The 25957-nt window shown below is 35.3% G+C and overlaps 1 protein-coding gene across 2 annotated transcripts in view; it reads right to left on the reverse strand.

The window, feature by feature from the left end:
• Nucleotides 1-2051: 2051 nt before the first annotated feature.
• The window catches only part of DTWD2 (DTW motif tRNA-uridine aminocarboxypropyltransferase 2), a 116656-nt gene continuing 92750 nt past the window's right edge, over nt 2052-25957 (reverse strand). The window contains exons 5-6 of one of the 2 annotated variants that reach the window (XM_019651236.1): nt 9120-9248; nt 2052-3184 (exon numbers count right to left, since the gene is read on the reverse strand). In XM_019651236.1, coding sequence (XP_019506781.1) covers nt 3014-3184; nt 9120-9248 — 300 coding nt within the window. In that variant the 3' untranslated portion in view covers nt 2052-3013. The remainder of the gene's footprint in view (nt 3185-9119; nt 9249-25957) is intronic. The other variant, XM_019651237.1, reaches the window with a different exon arrangement.

Consider the following 25957-nt stretch of genomic DNA (forward strand, 5'->3'; position numbering starts at 1 on the left):
AAACTAGTCTATCAGAGTCAGTAAACCTGTGCAGTGAACACTGAAAATTTTAAACTTATCCAGAATGATTACAAATAAAAAAATGTGCTACTTCAAAATTAGGGCTACTACCCAAAGCAAACTATACATTCAATGCAATTCCTATCAAAATACCAATAGCATTTTTCACGGAACTAGAACAATCCTAAAAATCTATATAGAACAAAAGACCCCAAATAGCAAAAGCAATCTTGAGAAAAAGAGCAATGATGCGGGCATCGTGCTTGCTGACTTCAAACTAGCTTACAAAGCTATAGTAATCAAAATAGTATGGTACTGGCATAAAAACACCCAGATCAACAGAACAGGAGAGAGCTCAGCAATAAACCCACACATACATGATCAATTAATTTACAACAAAGGAGCCAAGCATATACAATGGATTGAAGGGAACCAAAATTTTGCCACCCTGAAGCTGGTTTTGGGGATATTGATTTTCAGCTGTTTCTTAAGAAACAAACCTCACAAAGAACTTTTGACTCTCTCCCATTTCCTGCCCAAGAGATTCAGTCAGAGAAACCTGCTTCGGAAAGGAAATCTTAGAATGCTGCCTTAGCCTAATTTGAATTAAGCATGGAAAATAAGAGGACACCAGGCAGGGGCCTGTTATCTAGGTACCTCATGTCCCATTGTTTCTGAGTTGCCCAGCAAGAATTTGCCTGCCATGCGTGTTTCACTCTTCCTCGAATACCTGTAAATCACCCATTCTCACTTCTAAATTCTAATACCTCATCATCCCCTTTCTCTTTTGTCCAAAAATGTCTTACACACCCAAACACCCAACGTTGCCTCACTGTCATTGGAATTTTCATGGTTATGTGAATTCCCCATGTGCATGTATTTAAATTTTGATTTTCCCCCTGTTACTCTGTCTCTTTTAATTTGATTATTAACCAGCTAGAATTTAGAAGGTAGGAGGAAACGTATTACTTTTTAGCCCCACAGAATAAAGGACAGTCTCTTCAATAAATAGTGTTGGGAAAACTGGACAGCCAAATGCAAAAGAATAAAACTGGACCACCATCTTACACCATACACAAAAATTAATTCAGAACGGAATAAAGACTTGAATGTAAGACCTGAAGCCATAAAAATTCTAGAAAAAAACATAGGCAGTAAGCTCTTTCACATAGGTCTTGACAATATATATATATATATATATTTTTTAATCTGACATCAAAACTAAAGGCAACAAAAGCAAAAATAAGCAAGTAGGACTATATCAAACTAAGAAGCTTCTGCAAAGCAAAATGAACAACAAAAACCATCAACAAAATGAGTTGCAACTTACAGAATTGGAGAAAAATATTTGCAAATCATATATGTGGTAAGAGGCTAATATCCAAAATATACAGAAAATTCATACAACTCAATAGCATAAAAGCAAACAATTTGATTAAAAAATGGGCAAAGGACCTGAATAGACATTTTTCCAAAGAAGACATACAAATGGCCAATAGGTACATGAGAGGATGCTCAAAATCACTAACCATTAGAGAAATGCAAATCAAAACCACAATGACATACCACCTCACACTTGTTAGAATGGGTATTACCTAAAAGACAAGAAATAAGTGTTGATGAGGATGTGAAGAAAAGGGAATCCTAGTACACTGTTGGTGGGAATATAAATTGGTGCAGCCACTATGGAAAACAGTATAGAGGTTCCTCAAAAAATTAAAAATAGAGCTACCATATGATCCAGCAATTCCACTTCTGGGTATTTATCTGAAGAAAATGAAAACAGTAACTCAAAAACATATGTGCACCCCCATGTTCATTATAGCACTATTTACAACAGCCAAGGTAGGGAAACAACCTATGTATCCATCAATAGATGGATGCATAAATAAAATGTGATACGTAAATATATACACACAATGGAATACTATTCAGCCATAAAAAGAACAAAATCTTGCCATTTGTGACATGGATGGGCCTTGAGGGTATTATGCTAAGTTATGAAATAAGTCAGATAGGAAAAGACAAATACCATATGGTATCACTTATATGTGGAATCATTAAAAAAAAAAAAAAAGCTCATAGCTACACAGAACAGATTGGTGGTTGCCGGAGATGGGGGTTCAGGGTGGGCAAAATGGGCAAAGGGGGTAAAAACTTCCAGTTATAATATAAATAAGTCCTTGGAATACGATGTACAGCATGGTGACTATAGTTAACAATACTGTACTGAATATTTGTAAGTTGCTAAGAAGAAATCTTAAAAGTTCTCACAAGAAAAAAAAATGTGACTATTTATCGTGACGAATGTTAACTAGATGTGCTGTGGTGATCATTTTGCAATATATAAACATCGAATCATTGTGCTGTATACCTGAAACTAATATAATGTTATATGTCAATTATACCTTAATAAAAAAATTAGGGGCATTAACAGAACATTTAATCACATTAACTGAGTTCAAGTTTGGTCCCTAAAGAGTACTTACTTTCCTTACACTGTTATACCATTTTATAAAACATGTAAGTTCGATCTAAACTACTTATCATTATTTCCTTTTGTTACTTATTTCAAACTATAAAGTTCATGTACACTATTGCAAATTGATATAGGTATCCTCTATTATAGAGCTACATGTAATTATCTATAAAATAGTAATGGAAACATACTGTCCCAATCAGGCACAACAATTTCCTTCCATTTTATAAACAAGAAGATCTAACCCAGCTCTACAACTAATCACATTTCAAATCACGGATCTGAAAAAATGTATTAGAGGCACATTTTTTTTAAAACAAATTCAGTATAAAATTTTGCTTTTTACTGAGTCGGTGTAATTTTTTTTTTTTTAGCTTTTATGGCTATTTGATTTATATCCTTCTTTAGGGCAAGTTTGGTATGCAATGCTTGTTCTTTAGACAGTCAAAAAACACACAGATTTAAACTGTATGAAAACTTAACCTGGTATTGTCAGCTGAAGACACCATAAATAGCACCATAAGAACATTTGTACTAAATTTTAACACTGTTCATTAACAGCTCCATTTTCCTGAGTTTGCGTTTGTTCTTTGGCATCGGCTTAGGATATAATCCATTTCTCAGAAGGTGTTCCTTGCTGAGGCGAATTTGAGCGCCATGCTGGAGCTGGAAAGAGCACAAAGCTTGGAGAGGGCGAAGCAAAGTCTGTAAAAAAAAAAAAAAAAAAAAAACTAAAAAAAGTGTCTGTGACGAGTGATATTCTATCCAGATTTTTTTCTTCAGAAACAAGGGTTACCTTTAATATTATTATTATTATTATATTATTATTATTATTGGCTTTTAACTATGAAAAGCTATAAGTACTCTAATAAATATATGATATCTAAATAATTTATGTAAATTAATACCTTATATACCACTAAGTAACTCCAGTAAAAAGACACAAATCTATTTTCCATATAGATGATAAAGTCTGAATTTAGTTTTACACATTAATATTTTCAAACACCATGAAAAACTGTTGGCATTATAATAATTTAATCTGTAATAAGCAGACTACAAGAGACCTTTACATAAAGATTAGTTAATTCAGTTTCAAGCACAGGCTGATGCAAGCGTCCTGCTACCTGATAACAATTAAATGATGGCAGTAATGTGGTGGCTTACTAATTCACACTAGTCTATGGACCACATACAAGTTAGATATTCAGATTTTGGTACATTTGAAATAATTCTGTGTACGAACCATCTAAATTCAAATACCTATAGGGTCAGTCATTTAACACTTACATGCGAACTAGGTGGACCCATAAGAAAACAGAGAATGTTGGAGGTTATAAAACAACTGAAGCATATGCCTTTCCTAAAACTATTCAAATTAAAAAACAATTAAATAAAAATACTATAGTAGTGTTTTAAACATATTTTGAGTTAGGTTCTTTCTTTGGGCCTGAGAGACCTCTGATTGAAATTAAATCTTTTAAGTAACAATAGCACCAACTTGATTGAGCAGAATGCTAAAAAAAAAAAAAAAAAAAAAAAAAAAAAGGAATAAAGAAAAAAACTGATGGATTTAACTACAAAAATTTCACAATGTCTGTGAAAATTTATTCCCCCACAAATACAACGTAAGTGGTAGAAAAGGGCTTAATAGCTTTAATTTACAATGAACCCTTACAAATTGTGGCAGTCACTGATAGTTGCTTCTTCATTTCCACTCTTTTCCTCCTTATTAAAAAAAGGCAAAATTTTATTCAAGGTGGCAATGTGTCCAGCTAGGAATATTACATTTGCTAATGACACAACCTATCAAATGAGATGTTAGTGAAGTCCTTGGCTTTCAGAGATACTCTTTAAAACAGGACACACTTAGGCATAGGCTTTTACTCTTTATTCTTGCCTGGAACATGATTATTACAGGTAGAATAACCATCATGTGATTACAAGGCAATAAACATAAAGATCAAAACCAAACATATATGATGATGAACAGAAAAGACAGGAAAAATCTGGGTCTCGGATATCCTTTTCAGCCTGCATCCCCAGCCCTGGTATGCTCACCTCTGCATGTCTTATTTACAGGAGGAAAAGCAACTACTGCCTGGTTCAACCACTGCAGTAAGTGCTGTGTTACACGCAACCAAATGTCATTCCTAACTGATATTCAACAAGGGATAGACGCTGTCCTGGTAAAACCCTGCTTGACATTACTGTAGAAAGCCCCTGGTATATGTTCTCATCATTTCTTTTAATATCTTCAAAGAAAGAGGAAATGTGGAAATGACTACATATTAGTTTACAGAGTCAACATAGTGGACTGACTGGATTGTGAAGCAGCGTGCCTAAGAAACATATCTAGGACTATACACAGATGGAGGCAATTGAAGGTTCTACTGCTGGCTTATGACATTTATTAAACTCTTTATAAGCAGGAGAAATACTAATATTCCTGTGGTTAAGGGCCTCCAACTTTTGCCTCCTGAAGATAAGAGCCTATCAATTTTCTAAGGTAATTAAGAGAATGAATTTTGGAGATAGGCAGATCTGGATTACATCCACGCTCCATCCCTGTGGTAGGCACCAGGGCTATTCACAAATGCGCCAGTCCTCCTCCTTGGCACATGATCAGACTGCATTTTCCAGCCCCCTCTGAAGTTAGGCTGGCTACGTAAGGTGCTTTGGTCAATGAAATGTGAGCACAAACAACGTGTGCCACCTCTGGGCAGAAGCTTTAAAAGTAGTATACAACTCACCACCTCCACTTATTCCTTCCCTGAAGAAAGTACAATGACATGTCTAGACATGCCTCCATCAGCCTGGGTCCCTAAGTGACCACAATAAGCAGAGTACCCCTGGCAACCCCACTGGACAGACAGATGAGAGAGACATAAACCTTTGTTGTGTTATGCCATCCTGATTTTGGAGTTTTACATTACTGTAGCCTAACCTGGCCTATCTTGACTGATGCAATGACTTACTATGTGTTCACAGGTAAGTTATATAACCTCTCTTTGCCACATTTTCTTCATCTGTAAAAATGAGGAAAATAATGTCTACTTTACAAAGTCATTATCACGGTACACTAAGATGATGCATTTAAAGTATTTGGCACACTACTTGATACTAAATAATAACATTTCTATATAAATAAATAACATGATATATATGAGGCAATGTGAGAAACTACATGAAAGATGGAATAGTTCAGAGGAACAAGAGAAATCCTCTACTTATAAAATAAGTTAGTTTCTAAAAGTTTATTTGGGGGGGAAATCACTGTTTCATTTTTCCTTTTCTCTGTAGGTACAAAGTGACAGCTTTCAAGGGACCATTATTACCAACTACTGGTGTTGGGTAGAACTAAGGCACTTAGTCTGTGGCACAAAGTTTTGCCACAACTAATTAACAAAAGTTCATAAGACTGTGTAGATGCCTGACCACTGCACCATACACCTTAAGCTGAAGCTGAATAATACTGAATGTCAACTATAGTCACAGGATGTGGAGTACAGCACAAGGAAAAGAGTCAGTGGAACTGTAACAGCTATATATGATGTCAGAGGGGTAGTAGATTGGGGGCGGGGGGGTTATCACTTTGTGAGGGGTGTAAATGTCTAATGATTACATTGTTTCATACACCTGAAACTAATCTATGTAAATAATAAATAAATCCACAAAGAGACAAAAAACTGCATTTAGCACCCTAAAAATAAACCTGAAAATTAAAAAAAAGTTCATAAGGTAAAATTTCATAAGTAGGAAAGGGTCTACAACTAAAATAGATTCCCAAGTTCAAGGCTTCCAAGGTATGAAAAAGCCCTGGTAAATATTGTAGTGGAATGAAAATCGCCAACTTTTATATCAAAATGCTCGTCACTCTACCGGCAAGAATCAGAGGGGCAAGGTAGGGCAAAAGGGTTAACTATTCTTAAGTGTCTGGTGTGAGGCAACCAACACACACTACCCCATTCAATTCTCACAACAATACTACGAGGTAATTATTATTTTTTTAATATTACAGATAAGAAGACAAGCATAAAGCGATTACATGAACTGTCCACTGGCAAAAAGTGATGATGATTAAGTGATGAAGCTTTATTTCAAACCTGCTTCAAAGCTCCTATCATGCTACTTCCAAGTGTTCGAAAAACTGCTGTAGAATAAAGGATGAGGATGAATCAACAGACTTTGAAGGCTATTCTATGCCAAATTCTTTATTTTGAGGAGCCTTACCTCTACAGAACAAAGCCAGCTGAAAAATTACTACTCTCCATTATATTAATGTTTTATGAGGATGCAATTAATAAATGGTTATTGGGGGGGAAATGTATGTCTCCCCATAAAAGAAAAACACCTATGCTCAGAGCAGACACTAATTGTGTTTCTCACAGGAATGTACTAATTTTTTTTTAATTATAGCTAGATTTGAACAGGCTAGACTGGGGCTCCCCCACTAGAAAGCTAATCTGTAATAATAAGCAACTGGGGATGTTTCATTATGGATTTCTTCTGCTCATGCTCCCATCAACCATTTTATCAGCACCTCCCAAATCAAACGTCTCTGATTGTCAAACATCCTTTTCCTATTCCTGGCCACTATAGGATGACTACTTTTGGTGCCAAAAGCAAACACAATGAGAACTCTAGAACCTCACTATTACTTTGGCAATTTATACTCAATTTGATCCACAGACAATCTAAGCTGAAGAGACGAAGGGTCCTGTCACCATATCTTAAACTTTGCCTGTTAGATATTACATTCAGAACATAAGACAGGTGTCCTGCTATGATGGTATATTAATTAATACTAGAATAATATATCTTAAACTGGGAAAGGGGGGAACAGTAACAACATTAGTAGTAGTCCAAACCCCATCCCAAACCCTAGCCCTATTATTACAACTGCTCTCATTAAACCACCACCACTACCAACATTAAAGCTTCTATTTATGATTGTACTAAAAATCCAATTCAATTGTGAGACTAAGAGATATAAAATAAGTCCTCAGAGGACTCTCTTCAGAACCAAAAAGAAGGAGAAGTAAGTTTTAAATCTATAGCAAAAACATATTATATTTTTCCCTAAAGATTTGAACTTTTAATGGGTCCTAGGTCTGATGTTGGCTGATCCTCGAGTTTTACATCAACAAAGAGGAAAAACCAGAGACTGTATGGAAAGCAAGTTCAAACAATAGCACTGGGTTTCATCTTTCTTTTAAGACAGCTAAAAATAGTGTAGTTTTTTGTTTTTTTTTCTCTCAGGAACATACAGGAATGATGGTGAATAAATAATATATAAAGACAAGTATAGGGGTATATTAAGTGTTATGCTGATGGCCAGGTACATGGAAGTAGGTGATAAGATTAGAGAGGAAGGAGAAAAGTCTGAGAGCACCCCCGGTCATTTGGGATAAAAATCTAGAATCCTTCATGCATTTTTTTTCTCAAAGGAGAGAGAACAGAGAAAGAGAAATTGCCTAGATCCAAAACAAAGTGTACTCACAGAGGGACACACACACACACACACACACACACACACACACACACACACACACACACACACACATGCCTATTCATGAAATCCTACTTCTTTCATCAAAAGAAGAAACGTCTCCAACTCTGACATTTTCCATGGCTTAGGGTAGGGGAGATGAAAAGACAATTCACTGCTTGTTTCTGGCATTCTTTAACTCTCCTTGCTCTGGAGGCCTTTTGTTCTTTTTCTTGGTTGCTCATCCAGTTACTCTGACCTTAGCTTTTATCCATTATTGAAATTTCTTTCACGGCTAAGGCACACTCTTATAATAGTAACCACAGGGTATAATGAGCGAGAGAGGAGGAAAATATAAAACTTCATTTAATTATGTTCATTATCCTCTGACTTTCTTTTTGAATTGTATTTATAAAAATTTTTCAGTGATTGAAAAACCCAAACAATTTAAGTTTTATATTGCTATTTTTTTCTTTTGCCCTAAGTGCAGTTTCTTACATGTTCCAAAAGACTGAGATGTTAATGAGCACACTGAAACATTCTTCTTTACTGATATATTAATTATATATTAAATCATCAGGCTTTCATAGAAATTAAATAAAATGATGATTGCAGGTTGTAACCTTTTCATATTCTGCAGGCGTTTTTTTCAAAAAATTATATATTTTTTTACACTCCAAGCATGGCTAATAAGATACACAAGAAGTTGGTATACCTCTTCAAATAAAAGAATCAATGCAAAAAAAAAAAGTTAAAATGTTCATCTTTTCATTAAAAAGGAAAAAGGCGAGTACAAAAAAACACAAAAAAATACTAAAAGAGAAATACAAAATATTAAAAAAAAATCTAGTGCCACAAAAAGCTATTTAATGATGTAATACATAAAAGCAATTTAGCATATTACAAATGCTGTTTGCACAGCTTAGAACAAATATTTAAATAATGCAATGTGGAATGCTAAATTAACACAGAAAAACACCAGAGGGGGGAAAGAACGTAATAAAAAAATAAACAAATTTCTATCACAGATACATTCTACGTGTCAATGAACTACAAATGTAATAAGCTATGCATTTCTAAATTTTCTAGATAAAATCTAACCAAATTCTTATTTTCAAAAACTACATAACCTTCCAAACACATACACACCTCTTGTATGTCATTATTTTTCTCCAAGATGGAAAGAGCAACAGCTGCACACTCCAGTGTAGAAAGGCACCTATTAGTTGGTTGTGTCCGAATTACATATTGACTAGAAATGCTAGTTTTTAACTGTACCTGAAACCAAAAACAGAACAGAATGTAATTTTTGTTTTAAATTTTAAACTGTAAAGTCTATGATTTAAATACTAATCACTTTAATTTCCTCGCAAAATTGCCAGTTTAGAACTATTAAATGTATCAATGCCTTCTATTCTATTAATATCCTTTTGTTATTGTTAAATAGAAGCAAAAGGATATTTTCACATATATCTGACAAAGAAAATATATCCAGAATATACATAAATTACTATTGGGTCATGAAAGTTATGACGCATTTTTGTATTGAAAAACATAGAAAAATATGTCATGACTTTCCCGACGACCCAATACAAGTCAAAAACAGAAAGACTAATACCCCTTCCCAGTGGGCGCAAGAGTGAATAGACATTTCATAAAGAAGATACAAGAATGGCAAATAGGTACATGTATAAAGAACTCAACATGATTTAATGCAAATTAAAATCACAATGAGATAACATTTCATACTCACCAAAAGTTAAAATAAAAAAGACTGACACCATCAGATGGGGAGGATATGGAGCAAATGAAACTCTCATACATTATAGTGCGAGTGAAAATGGTTTAACACGTTAAGCGCCAAGCCTGTTTTGTCTTCCTTTCCGTTTAGCCCGCAATATCCGATTTCACCAATATGCTTTCTCTTCAGTCAGTTGTCTGTGATTCGTGTTCCAGTGCAGTTTAAAATTTTTTTCTTTACCCGTAACAGTGACAACGTCAGTAGAAGAAACATGTGAAAGCGATTCAAGTGAAATTAATTTTCCTAATAGAAGAATATAATTTTTTAAATTGTATATCGTCAGTCACCAGTGACTAATGCGGTCCGAACGGAAAGTATAGCGTCAGTCACCAGTGACTGCCATGGCGCTTAACGTGTTAATCACTTTGGAGAATTGCCATTTGGGTTTTTTTATTTTATGGTTTATTCTTCTGTTATTTCAGATTATAAACTGATAGGTGTATGTCTGTATGGGTGTGAATATGTATAAGCACACAAACACACATACACATACAAACACATACATATGTGTGTGCCCTCTCTTTTTAGATAAAAAGTAGCACACTATACATACTTTTATCTATGAAGATAATATTTTAGCAGAGGCCTAATGACTAAGACAAAGGCAATAAAAAAAATAGAATGTCAACCTGATTCCTATTTTAATTAATGAAATTCAAGTGATCTTACACTCATAAAGCCATATCCCTAGTCCACATTCTGATCAGAATCACATTTAAACATGTATGTATGGATGAAAATTTCAGTTTTTACTCATAAAATATTTAAGCATGGGGATTGAAGATAGTGGTGTCTAAGTCTTAACACACAGCAACTTATTCAACTCGGGTATTCTCTCTTAATTTCTAGTATCTCTAAAGTCCTATGACTCTCTCATTCCTTTACACCATTAAAACTCTCTAATCCATGGCATCTTGTCCCTCAGTGCTTTCCCTCCTGTTTCTCATGCAGTCCCAAGATGAGAAAGAAAGAGGAGAGGAGAAGGGAGGGAAGGAGGAGAGAAGAGGGGAGAGGGGAAGAGGGAGAGAGAAAGCCAGGAAGGGTGGGAGGGAGGGAAGCAAAGTGGGCACCATAAAAGATTCATCACAGAATGTATTTGATTTTGGAATACACCATTTAAAGCATATTTGACTAATAATATTTTAGATATGATCATATTAAAATTATTCTGCATTTCTACCAATGGAAAAGATGGAAAATAGATGCATGGAGGGAAACAGATGCAGAAAAATGGTTGAGAAACGTGTATAATGCTAAAAGAAAGCCTGTGATTAAAAAATTGTAAGAATAATTCATAATGTTGATTAACTGTAATTCCTAACAGCTTTGATATTTCATCAGGTCAACTAGTAGAACAGCACAACCAACTGCTGCTTCAATACTCAATTTCAAGACATCACTGGAAGAATTTATAATAAACATCTGATTACAACAAAATCTTTGGGAAACATGCAAAATTCACACTAAATTTTGTTTATTGGAATAAATTTGATTTTTAAAAGAAGTTCCTTATTTCAGGAAGAAGTTTTGTTTCTTACTGTGGCCCCCACAGCTGTATAAAAACTCAGAATTTGAAATTTATCATGTTACAAGACTTTAGAATATCCTACACAAACCATCTCTCCAGGAATTATTATCCAGTAACCAGATATTCTAAAAGAGTATATAACTAAGATCTGTCAAATTATGAATACACATGTTATGAGAGCATGTTAATGTGATCTTCTCATAGCTTCTGCATTTATGCTTATGTGCTATTTCACCTTCATCACACACTTGATTCAATGAGTAAATGAGCAGATGCAAAAAGAAAACTGTTGATCCATCTTCTCGAGAAGACACACACGTCATAACAATGTGTCAAAGTAAAAGTTCAAGAAAACCCAAGGCAAAATTAATTATTCTAAAAAAAAAATAACATGATGAAAGCATGGTGCATAGAAAGAGGATCCACTGAAAGGCCAGATTATTATATCAAACCTGACAATAATTAATCAATCTCAGGCAAGTCATTTAGTTTCCCAGTCACTGCACACCTGTAAAATCAGACAGCTGGACCTAGGGGTGCTAAAACCTATCTTTTAGCAATCAATCCTAAAATTATATATAACAAATATATTGATAAATATATATTAACCCATTATATATAATATAATTATTAATTTATATTATAATCTTAATTTCCAAATGTTGGAAGCCATGCTGACTCAAAGAATGCTTCAGTAATTTTGATCTTTTTGGAAATTGGTTCTCCATGGGTATAAGTTGTTTGAGTGCTCTAAATGTGACTTCTTCTTTAGAAACAGGAAAATCATTGGTTGGTTTAGAATTCTACTGGTACAGAATATGAGCCTATAATATAACTTCCATTTTAGAAACAGCCAACTCTTCCACATCTTATTTCTAGACTTAGCTTCAGATCTCTTCCATTGATTCTATGAATTGACTAAAATTTGAATTCCTGGAAATTCTTTTGTTGTTAAAATGCCTTCTTTTCTTCTTTTCCATTAATCTTAAATATATATTTAATATATAAGAATACCAGATAACAGTTTGATAGCTATCATCAATATTCAGATGCCTTCAAAAAGGATTTTTTTAAATGCCGCCTTCCTAGATATACCTTTGGCTACTTTTGTCACCACAAGTGATCTGTGTCATTAAAAGTTTGAGTGACACAGTGATTTAGAAACAGCCGTTAGGACAAACAAACATCAGGAAATAATATGCCATGGCTTATGTTTACCTAACATAACATACATTTTTTAAATAACTTACTAAAACATAAATTAGTTAATTCTTTTCTCAAGCAAAATAAACTAAAAAAGACCGCAAAATTAAAATTTTAACTCATAACCCCCAACACAAATGTTGAATTTTTACAATTTGATTGTGATTACTTGTTATCTGTACTCAGGCTATTTTAAGCCATGTTTCATTACTACATAAAACTACTGTGTTTCTCACTTAACTTTTTTTTTTAAGAAACAATTTCCTCAGATACAAGTCTTTTTTTTTCCGTAAGATTTTATTGGAGAATTGGGGAAAGGGAACAGCCAAGTTGTTGTCCTTCAGTCTTAGTTGTGGAGGATGTAGCTAGCTCAGCTCCAAGTCCAGTTGCCATCCAGCCGCCCTTTGGTAGCACAGGACAGCTCAGCTCATGGTGCCATGTTCAATCTTAGTTGCGGGTGGGAGTAACCCACCATCCCATGCGGGAGTCGAACCGGCTGTTAGGAGCACATGCTCTCACCAGCTGAGCCATTCTGTCACCTGTTGGCAGCTCAGCGGCAGCTCAGCTCCAGTGCAGCTCACTGGCCCATGTGGGAATCGAACCAGAGACACTGTTTGTTGCTCAGAGCTTGTGCTCTTAACCAACTGAGCTACTCGGCTGGCCCTCACTTAATTATGAAGAATCACAGACTTTCTAATTACTTGATCAGCTTCCTTAAATGTTTCTAGGAAAATCTATTTTCTAGGCTTTCTGAAACAACCCTAGTCTAGAACAGGCTGAAATAAACTTTTTTTCAGTAGTATCCTGAAGCCTTAAGACACACATAAAAATCTTTCTTTCTGTAACAGCCTTTCTCCTGTGATCTTTAATAAGCTAAATTTGTTATGAACTTATGAGCTGGACATTGAAAGACAGGCACTAAATCTTTTCTTCTAGCCCCAATCCCTCACTCCACTTTACTCCTTTCATTCTCTCAGTTTACTTAAACAAAATGATCCAACAGTCGTAAATGTCCACTTACATTCAAAGTTCCATACACCTACTGGACACTAAGTGCAATTCTAGATAATGTACATGTACTGTCTCATTTAATTCTGACAAAGGCCCTATGAAGTTGATATTATTATTATCTCCACTTTACAGATGAGGAAACCAAAGCACACAGAGGTAGAGTAACCTATTCAAGGTTCCAAAATGACTCTTGGCAGAGCAGGTATACAAATCTATAGTCTCATTAGAGAGCCTGAGCTCTTTATCACAAGACTAATAATTAAATGGATGAACTCTTAGACAAAGCCCAACATATGAAACAAACAAACAAACAAAAAAACTTTTCTGTTAGAAAGCAAAGCTGAGGCACACCTGAAGAATTTTAGAGTTTTCCTGAACATAGTGTTAAAAACAATGGTATAGGCGTCTGGTCAAGATGGTGGAGTAGGTAAGCTCTGTATCAAAATTACAACTAACTACAGAACCACTACAATTGAGAGTCACCTGAAGTCAAGGTAAACAGAAGTCCTATAACTAAGGACTTACAGAAGAAGCCACATTGAGGCTGTTAGGAGGGGTACAGATGTGAAACAGGCTAGTCTCACACCTGCATGTGACCATTAAAAATAGGGAGGGATATCTCAGCTGCAGAGGTTCCCAGAGAAGCAAGGAGTCCCAGCCCCACACCAGACTCCCCAGCTCAAAGTGCCAGTGCCAGGGAGAGAAGTCACCACAACTCTGGCTTTGAAAACCAGTGAAGACTGTGGCTGAGTGAGACAGAGGGCAGCTGGAGTCCCAAGCGTTCCTCTTAAAGGGACCACGCATGGACTTACTCACTGATGGAATCACTCGCTCTGAGCTCCAGTGCTGGGGCAGCAGCTCGAAAGGCACCAGGGACACAGGGTGAGGAACTGAATTGTTTGGCCTTAAGGTGAGGGCTGGAGGAGCAGGTTTCTCCCAGACAGAAGTGGTGGCAGGAGCCACTGTTCCTTTGTTGAGCCCTCCCATTGTTCAGCATGCAGCCGCAGGCAGCCACCTTATCTGAGTCTCCAGCAACTGGGCTACCACCATTTGCCTGCCTGGTGACTCCCTGAGACCCCATCCCACCCAACTTGCGGGCCTACCCAAGTTGTTCCAATGGCTTTTCCATAAAAACAGCCTGTCTTAGCTCATGCGGAATTTCCCAAAATCTCTCAAAGATTCACAAACCCGAAACAAGTAGCATCTGGCCTCAGCATACGCTGTACCTGTTGCTAAGAAGCCCCAAGCCAAGCACTAGCAGCAGCTAGCCTCAGTTTGTAGCCTAGCCTCTCCCTGGCACCTCCAAACCAAACACAATTGGCAACCATCCGCAGATCACTTTGTAGCTCACACAAAGTGGCCCTGGGCAGGGCACAGGAAGCAGTTAACCTTGGCCTGCAACAGAACCCCTCCCAAAAGGCCCAGAACCAACACACCCAGCAGCCAGCTTCAGAGCACACCAGAGCACCACCCAACCTCCTCCACAAAAGACATACTCACACCAAGGGCAGACTGAGCAGGCTCCAGAGTCCTGCTAAAGTAAATCCTGCTCTATAGGGTCAGTGCCTGCACAGGAGCACCTCCACTGTAGTCATGGCCAGTCCTCACAACCAAGCAGCCTAAGGGGCAATCCCTCCCACTGACTTGCAAACAGCAACCAAGGCTCAATTACAACAAAAGGGCACACACAACCCACACAAGGAACATACCTGAAGTACCTGGCTCAGATGAACAGGGAGACTGCCACTGGGCCCCACAGGACACCTACTACATAAGGCCACTCTACTAAGACCGGGAGATACAGCAGCTCTCTAGTACAAAGAAACAACCAAAGTGAGGCAGCCAAATTGTGAAGAAAAAGAAACATGTCCTGAATGAAAGAACATAACAAAGCTCCAGAAAAATAACTAAACAACATTGAGACAATCAATCTATCAGAATGCAGAGTCCCAAACACTGGTTATAAGGATGCTTAATGATCTCAATCAGAACTCAACAAAGAGATAGGAAACAAAAATGGGGATAGAAAATATAAAAAAGAACCAGTCAGAAATGAAAAAAACAATAACTGAAATAAATAATACTTTAGAGGGAATCAACAGTAGATGAGATAAAGCAGAGGATCGAATCAGCAATTTAGAAGATAAGGTAGCAGAAAACACCAAATCAAAATAGCAAAAAGAAAATTAAAAAAAAAATGAGAGTTTAAGGGGCCTCTGGAACAACATCAAGCGTACCAACATTTGCATCATAGGGGTGCCAGAAGGAAAAGAGAGAGAACAGGGAATTGAAAACCTATTTGAAGAAATAATGACAGAAACTTCCCTAACTAGGTGAAGGAAATAGATATTCAAGCCCAGAAAGTGCAGAGAGTTTCAAACAAGATGAACTCAAACAGGCCCATACCAAGACACATCATAATTAAAATGCCAAAGTTTACAGACAAAGAGAGACTCTTAAAAGCAGCAAATAAAAAGCAGTTAGTTACCTACAAAGGAGGTCCTATAAGACTGGCAGCTCACTTCTCAACAGAAACTTTGCAGGCCAGAAGGAATTGGCACAAAATATTCAAAGTGATGAAAAGCAAGGACCCTACAACCAAGATTACTATACCCAGCAATGCTATCATTTATAATTAAAGAACAGATAAAGAGTTTTCCAGACAAGAAAAAGCTAAAAGAGTTCATCACCACCAAATCAATTATTACAAGGGATTTCTTTAAGCAGACAAAGAAAATGAAAAAAAGATAAAGAACATGAATAAAATGGCAATAACTACATATCTATCAACAATTACTTTAAATATAAATGGATTAAATGCTGTAATCAAAAGGCATAGGATGGATAAGAAAACAAGACCCTTATTTATCCTGCCTACAAGTGACTCACTTTAGATTGAAAGACACACACAGATGGAAAGTAAAGGGATGGAAAAAGATATTTCATGAAAATGGAAATTTAAAAAATAGCTTGGGTAGCAATACTTATACCAGGCAAAATAGACTTTAAAACCAAGGCTATAGCAAGAGACAAAGGAGGATCCAGTAATCCCACTTCTGGGTATTTATCCAAAAAAAACCAAAATGCTATTTCAAAGGGACATGTGCATGTATATGTTCATTACAGCATTATTTACAATAGTCAACATATGGAGGCAACCTGGTGTCCATCAACAGATGAATAGATAAAGAAGAAATGGTACATATATATAATGGAATGTTACTCAGCCATAAAAAAGAATGAAATCTTGTCATCTTCAACAACATGGATTGACCTAGGGGGTTTTATACTGAGTGGAGCATTTGGGACAGATAAAAATAAATGTCATATGATTTTGCTTTTATGTGGAATCTAAAGAACAAAATAAACAAACAAAATAGAAACAGGCTCATAGATACAGAGAACATTTTGATGGCTGCCGGATGGGAGGAGATGGGTGTAAAAGGGGAAATAAATGACGAAGCATAAATTAGTAGTTATAAAATCAGCATGGGGATGTAAAGTATAGCATAAGGCATAATGTCAATAATATTGTAATAACTATGCATGGTATCAGATGGGTACTAGATTTATTGGGGTGATCACTTAAGTTATATAAATGTGTAATCATTACACCTGAAACTAATATAATATTGTAAGTCAACTGTAATTGGAAAAACAAAAAAACATTTTAATGATATAAAGGGAGAGGTCTTCTCTTACACAAGTATGAAAGTTATTCACAATTATCGGTATCTATGTCTTGCTCCATCCGGCCACACTACGAAGTCTGCAAAGTTTTCACAGAAAGTAGAGATTCCAGGATTAATGTGAAAACTCAGAAAATCTGACACAAATAAAATTTAAAGGGGTATTAGTTTAAATAAAATTGTAGTATCAGTGCTACTTCCTAAGCACATTGTTTAAATTATTTGTTTCTGAGTTAGCCTAAGAAACTTCTTTTCGTAACAGTTTTTATATGGAAGCACATATCCAAAGCCAGAAAAAAACTTGTAGAATACATTTAGTTTAAAATTTAGCACTTTCTTGCATATTAAAATGAGAAATAAAGTTATAGGTTGCTTCTGCAACATACATAAACTTTGATGTTAAAACTGCAAATATAAAATTGAGTAGCCTAAAACTTTAGAACTTACAAATTTCAAATTTTAGCACTCTACATAATAATGCAAAATTTGAATTCTGTTAAGTGACATAGTTAGCCAAATAATTTGATTACTGGTTTTTCTTTGAAAAAAAAAATTAATCCCCCATTGTCTTTAACAAAAATCCAAAACAGCCCAGTCCATATCTGAAGGCACTGGGAACTATGAGTAAAGAAATATATCCAGAAGGAAAGTAAAAACACATAGATTCAGGAGATCACAGAAATGGAAGTAATCTTTAATAATTTGTCCATCTCTTTGCTACTAGGCATGATTACTCTTTTAAAATTTTGGGGTTCACAGAATTAATGTAACATTTAAAATAATATTGAAATATGGTAATTTCTCATAATTAAATAAAACAATCTTTCCTCTGAATTTCTAATCTTTTTTGGGGAAAAAAACCCAAAAGAATTAATAAGGTATAAAACCAAAAAATTCCTTAAGATTATTGGCTACAATAACTTCAGATCAATTTCAGTAAATTAACAAAACTTTGTCACTAAACAATGCCAGAAAGACGACTTTTCTGTAGATTATAAACCTTTACATTGCTTTCTGCTTTGCACCAATTCCTATCTTTTCCAGCAACAACAGTTAATGAAAACAAGTCACTGTTGAACAATGCCATAGAAACTAACTTTTGTAACATTCACTGAAATTGAAATTGTCAGGCCGGCCAAGTGGCTCAGTTAGTTAAGAGCTGGCTCAAGAGTGCGCGCTCTGAGCAACAGGGTCACCGGTTCGATTTCCACTTGGGCCAGTGAGTTGCACCCAAGCTGAGCTGCCAACAGGTGGCAGGATGGCTCAGCTGGTGAGAGCACATGCTCCTAACAACAAGGTTGCCTGATCAAGATGGTGGGCTACGCCCACCTGCAACTGAAGACAGAACTTAGCACCTTGAGCTGAGCTGCCGTCCGGATGGCTCAGTGGATAGAGCGTGTGCTCTTAACAATGAGGTTGCTGATTCGACTCCCTCATGGGATGACGGCTACACTCACCTGCAACTAATTGAACACAGCACCTTGAGCTGAGTGGCACGACTGGACTTGGAGCTGAGCTTGCTGCACCCTCCACAACTAAGATTGAAGGACAACAACTTGGCTGTTCCCCTTCCTCAATAACCCAACACTGTTCCCCTCCCCTAATTCCCCAATAAAAATTCTAAAAAAAAAAAAAAAGAAAAGAAAATTGTCCAACTTAAGTATTTTTACATGTTTTTCATATTGGGCTTATGTAAATTTGTAGCCTTTATTAGGAAACTTAATTTAAAAACTGATTTATGACATTAGAAACCCACATACTAGTCTTACCAAAGTAATAACCAATTTTATCGTGTCTTGCTAGTCATTTTGCACCAAAGACAAACTGCATTTAACAATTAGCAGTTCTACCCATTTCAAAAGTTGTCATGGCTTCATAAACAACCACTGAAAAGTGAATCATAAATTGGCCTAGGTGTGAAATAAAGCACATTATTATTATACAATCACTTCACATGTTCATTTGCTACATAAGATTTTTATTTTAAAATTTGCTCTGAGTTAAATTATATGTTTATTTTATTTTATTAAAAACATGTCTCCTCTAACCTTGAAGAAAAATAGTGTACATGGACTAGGAGGCGGAAAAGCACAGCAACTAAAAGCATGAGATGTGAAGTTAGACATACCTAAATTTAAACCTACGTGATAGTTGTATGACCTCAAACAAGTTTTTTTCACTCTCAGAGCCTCAAACATTAGTACCTCAGAGGATGATTGTGCTTTAAGGAGCTAAGGTATGTGAAGCACTTAGCGATGCCTGCCATAGAGTAAGCACTCAAGCAGGCAAAGATGTGGATGAGGGTGGTACTGGGGCTCATGACATTAGTGGTGGTGGTGATGATTCACAATGCTTTCTTCACAATCTAATAAATAAGCGTGAAGCAACTCAGCTTTACTGCAATAAAGCCAGATGAGCAGCATGGCCAAGGGGTAGGATGAGATGAAATTTAAGACAGAACCAGAAGAATGTCAACTTTTACAGGATGAAAGAAGAAAAATTATGAAATAGCTAGAAAAAAAGCAGTCTTAGAAACAGGAGAAAGAACCAGAAGAGAGAGGTTTTATGAATACCAGAGAGGAACAAGTTTACTTTGCCAGGTAAATAAAATATTCTGAGAGCTAGAACCCTGTAAAAAAAAATTTTTTTTTCATTAAAAATATATTTATAGACAAAGCAAATACTAGTTTTTTGTTTCACCCTTTAAGTACATGATCTGAGCATCATTAAAATGTGCAGTAATCACCAAAGTAATTATTGGGTTGTCGGAAAATTCATGACGTATTTTGTCTATGTTTTTCAAAGGTCGTTTGTTTATATAAAGAACAAAGATCAATCACTGATATATTGCCCATTTTGTTCAATAGCCTTTTGCCATCTTCAGTGAGTTTCATAATTCCTCGTTCATAGAAGGACCTATCTTTATTTGAGCAAAACTGAACAAGGTGCTGATTTACAGTCTCATCTGAATTGAACGTAATACCACGCAAGGAGTTTTGAAGAGAGTGAAACAAGTGGAAGTCTGACAGCGCAAGGTCAGGCGAGTATGGTGGGTGTAGTAACACATCCTATCCAAGCTGCAATAATTTTTGACGGATGATCAAACTTGTGTGTGGTCTCCTGTTGTCGCGATGGAACACCTTTACAATTAACAAGCTCTGGATGTTTCTGGATGATGGATTCGTTCAAACTGTCTAATTGCCAACAGTACACATTCAAATTGATTGTTTGGTTCCTTGGTAAGAGCCTGAAAAATATGACACCTTTAAAATCCCAACACACTGAGAGCATAACCTTCCTCTGATGAATGTCTGCTTTCAATGTCGTTTGAGGCGAATCATCACGTTGGGATCAAGACCATTTGTGCACAACATTGTTGTAAATAATTCACTTCTCATCACCAGTTATAAGTTGCTTCAAAAAAGGATCGTTTTCCTCACATTTAATGAGCATATTGCAGATGTTTATACATGCCATCAAATTAACTTCGAGTTTATGTGGAACCCAAATATCGAGCTTGCTTATTACGTATCCCAGCTTCTTCAGGTGGTTGTGAACACTTGAATGATGGATGCTCAATGTTTCTGCAATCTCTCGTGTCATGTAACGTGGGTTTGATTTGATCAATGCCTTTATTTTGTCGTCATCAACCTCGGTGGACCTCCCTGACTGAGGAGTGTCCGTCACCAGCATGGAATTTCATGAATCATTGTTGGCATTGATGTTCTTACAGAGCATTGTCACTGTAAACTTTATGCAACTTTTCACAAGTTTGACGCGTGTTCTTTTCTCTATGGAAGTAAAACAGTAAAATATGGCAAAAATGCACAGTTTGGTCTTCCTTCTTCAACTTGTTGTAAAATCTCCAAAACTCAACCAAATTGCTCTATTTTTTTTAGAATGAAGGTAGAACTGTCAGCTGTCAAGTGACATAGCAATAACATAGATGCAAATGACTCTAGTACTTCCAAAAATAAACTAGTGCCATGTGTCGCAAACATGCGTCATGACTTTTCTGACAACCCAATAGATCTCGTATCTGTCTCTTTAGATATTTCTTTAAAACTTTCCAAAACAACACTATATAACAGAAAAGATAAACCAAGATTTTGTAATGATTTTTGAAAATCACTTTAAAAATGAAAACTTTACATTTCTTTCATGACTGCTTTATCTGCCTGTTTTCAATGTTATTTTCTCATCTTCCTCTACCTCTGCAAATGTGTAACTTATCTGTAATGTTTAATTGATTTTATAACAGTAAAAGTGGCAGACAGACATAAAGAAGAGTTGGTTAACAATACGTTGGTGTGTTCCTTTCAACAATACAGAGTATAAGATACCTACTGTATTCCCCAATGTATAAGACACTCCCATGTATAGGACGCACCATAATTTTGGGGCCCGAAATTTGAAAAAGAAATGTATTACATAAAGTTATTGAACTCAAGTTTTAGTCATCATAAAACTTATACAACTCCTCTTCACTGTCAAAACTCACAACCATTAGCTTGTCCTCTTCTGTGTCTGATGATGAATCACTGTCTTCATATATTGCCTCGTCCTCAGTTCCATCTATGGCATTTGAAATGCCACACTTCTTAAATGACTGGACAATGATCTACAACCACTGTAAAAGATGCACCCAGTTTTTAGGCCCCAAATTTTTCAAAAAAGGGTGTGTCTTATACATGGGGAAATACGGTAAATGATTAAAAGTGTATGTGTTGTAGAGTATCAAAACTTTTAAGACCTTGGTTTATTTATAACTAATAATTTGACTCTTCATGTCCAACTGAACCAAATATATAAACTTATAAATGTCTAATACTAGTACATCAATAATTAGTTTGTATTACATTGAACAATACTGCAGAAAACCTAAATAAAAGAAGACATACAGTATATTCTTAGAATGGAAGACTAAATATTGTACAAAGGTTAATTCTCAAAATTTGATTTATGAGTTAATGTAACCTCATAAAATCTAAAGAGATTTTTGTGGGGTTTCTAAAGCTGATTCTCAAATTATATGTTACTTTCAATGCCTAAAATACCATGCTATTCTTGAAGATGAACACAGTAAGATTTTCCCCACCAGTCAGGCTTACTGTAAAGCAAAGTTAACTAAAACAGTGTGGAACTGGCACAGAAACAAACAGATTAATAGAACAGAATTGAAAGTATAGAATATACGCACGAATGATATATGACAGAGATGACACTCCAATGCAATGAGTTTTAAAATGGTGTTTTCAGTAAATGCTGCTGGGACAATAAATGTGCAATAATCCAGGCAGCCATATTGGGGGGGGGGAAAGTAAAATCAGACCCATAACTCATACCAAACACAAAAATTAATTACAGGTAAATTAAAGGCAAAAGTAAAAGGTAAAACACTAAAGTTTTTAGATGATAACATAAAAGCTAGAGATAAGATTGAATGTCACAAACAAAACACACAGACGGCTCTAACCATGAAAACAAAGACTGAAAAATTCAATTACATTAAAATATATAACTCCATTTATCAAAACACAGCATAAAAAGAGTAAAAGACAAATATGGAGGAATATATTTGCAATATATAAAACTGTCAAATAGCTCAAATCCAGAATACGTAATAAACTAGAAATCAATAAGTCAAAAAGCTAAAAGAAAAACAGTTAAAAGATGTCAATAAGCATTTCAAAAAAGAAAATATCTAGATAGCTAATAAACACATAAAAAGGTGTTAAACCACATTAATAACCAAGAAGAGGAAAATTAAAAACCAAGTGAGAAATTCCCACGCATTCATCAGAGTGGCAAACACTTAAAACACCTGGCATGACCAAATGCTAGAGAGGACATCTCCATACACTGCAGGTGGGCGTGTAAACTCTTACAATCTCTTTATAACACTTTGATTAAATTTAGTAAAATTGAAATTATGCTTAAGCCATGACCTATCTATATTTCTTTCCTAGGTATATATCCGAGAGACACTCTTGTACATGTACATCAAAATACATGCATGAAAACATTCATAGCAACACTTACCAATAATAGCTCCAAGCTGACAACAACCTAAATGTCCATCAATAATAGAATGGATAAATTGGGATATATTCACATAATGGGTATTTATACAGCAATGAAAATGAACAAAGCACATGTATGTACAATAATATGGATGAATCTTAAGGATATAATAGTGAAGAAAGATGATACAAGAGAGCACATGTAGTATGATTTGATTTATATAAAGTTCAAAAATAGGCAAAACTATTCCATTTAGGGGTACATATATCTACAAATAAAAACAAAAAGATAACCACATAAAGGTCAGGATATGGATGCCTCTGGAGGTAAGAAAGGGTAATAAAGGGGGTAGGAACACATGTTGGAAAAGGGGCCTGGGCCTTTTGGGGTGCTGACAATGTTTTTTTGTTTTTGTTTTTTTTTTTACTGGAATGGTGGTTATGAATGTTAAGTGTTTCTTACTCTACATATACATATATTTTATACACATCTCAAAATAAAACATGTCATTAACAATTCTCCTAATAGGTATTAGCTCAATAAATGCTCCTTCCTTACTGTTAGAAGTTTTCTCTGCTATGCAAAATACTAAAATCAAATTGATAAACAGAGGATAGTTGTCAGTAACTAGCTGTGTAACCCGGCATAGGTTACTTACTTTTGGAGGTCTTACTTTCCCAATATATGAAATAATTGATTCAAATCCAGCTCTAAGATTTGTTCAGGTTCTAGAATTCTGGGATTCTCTTTATCTTCCATCATTCAGGTGAACACTATCAGGGCCCTGATCAAATCTTGTGGATGTTCTTCCCATTCTTCATTGTACAGCAAAGTGGAAAACACTGCACATACTATGTCAAGTAGATATACACGCCAACATACTACTTCAGTATTATTTAAAGAATAATCAGCCAAATTGTGACCCTAAATTACTATCCTCTTATCAGCCTAACAGAGTGGTAGGAATATAAATAACTGCTGATTGATGAGTAAGTTTTAAAAATTCAAATATAAATAATCATTTTGCATGAGAGCCAAAAAGGTGTTACAGAAATATAACATGCATTGTATTTTAAGGTGTTGTGGAATTTAATTTGTTAAGATTACTCTCCATTCAAGTATAGTCAACAAATTGAGATGTTAGATAATGCCTATACTCAATCTGTTAATTATTTTCTTAGACTATTTAAGGGAGCTACTGAAAGCCACAAACTGAATTGGTATTTCTTACGTGAATCTACTCAAGCACAATTTGGACAACGTAAAGTCCTGTGTAATAGCCATTAATGACAGAATATATTCCCCTCAGAAAGATGGCAAAATTCTGTTGACTTTGTAGTATGAAAAACATGTACATAAATGTCAGATACTGATCTTGACAAATGAATTTGTTTTTAGTGATACATATAAAGCGGAAGAATTACCACCCCAAAAAAGTGATGAAACACTGATAACTAAAAAGAAAATGAAAAGAACATGGGAAAGAATCTGAGATGGAGAATCCTTACCAAATTACAGAGATTTCTTTTCTATTTAGTAGAAAAAAATTCTGATTTTAAATTAAAACTGAATTTTTCCAAAGTTTATTCATCTTTTCAAGTGACTTAAATGGAAATTCTACTAGATAGTTAACCAAAACAGTGGCATGTTAATTCCACACCTCTTTGTGGAAAGGCATTAATTACAATAAAAGTATCATTATGATGATATACAATATTTAACAAATTGTGTTTTTTTGTTATGTTGTTTTTCACCATCTGCTTAATGAAAGTTTCTCCTGTAGTTTAACTCACTATTATCTTACTAAGCTTCCCATCATTTCCTTAATCCATATAAAAGCTGTTTGTGCATATTTCATTTATTGGCAATATCTAGAACCTAATTTCATCTATACTAATTAGTTCTCTTCCTACTAGGCAACATTCTAAACTAGAGACACACACAAAATCTTTGCAACTATTAGCATGACTTTAATTTTTTAATTTTTTTTCAATTACAGTTGACATGGCATAACTTTTATTTTTAAATAACTTTTTCTCCAATAACAGTACTCAATTCCAAGTCACCATCATTTCTAGCCTGAATCTCTGCAAATGCTTATCTGGACATCTTGCTTCCACTTTAGTCTTCTTATAAATCATTCTCTACGTGTCTGCAAACTGATTCTTTAAAAAACAGATTGATCACATTATCACTCAGATTAAAATTCTTAGCTTGCTACTAAACAAAATCCTTAACATGGTCTACAAATCACCCATTTCATCAATACTGCTCTCTCCCCACCTCCCTTTACTAGAAACCAACTAGATTAAGTATGGAAATTTCTTTAACCTTCTCTTTGCCTGGCTAACTATTACTTATCCTTTAGTTCTCAAATGCTAGAGAAGTCTTTGTGAACCCCAACTTCAATCATATCCTCATTTTAAAGTGCCCTTTAAATTCCACTCATAGAATTTAATTTGTAATCATATACTGATCTAAGTGGTTATTTATTTCCACATGATGTAAGCTCCATCAGGACATGGACTGTCTATTTTATTTACCAGTGCATTCTGGTGTCAAGAACAGTGCCCAACTCAGTGGCTGCTGTTCAATAAATATTGGTTGAAATACGAATGTTATCACAGTCATTAGAAAATAAACTATAGCTATGAATTTAATCTCAGCAGCTAATACTTAAATTTAGGGTTGTTTGTGATTTTACTAGGGAAGCAAATGTGGAAATGAGAAG

This window comes from Hipposideros armiger, unplaced genomic scaffold (genome assembly GCF_001890085.2).
Source record: "Hipposideros armiger isolate ML-2016 unplaced genomic scaffold, ASM189008v1 scaffold_156, whole genome shotgun sequence".
NCBI classification, from domain to species: domain Eukaryota; kingdom Metazoa; phylum Chordata; class Mammalia; order Chiroptera; family Hipposideridae; genus Hipposideros; species Hipposideros armiger.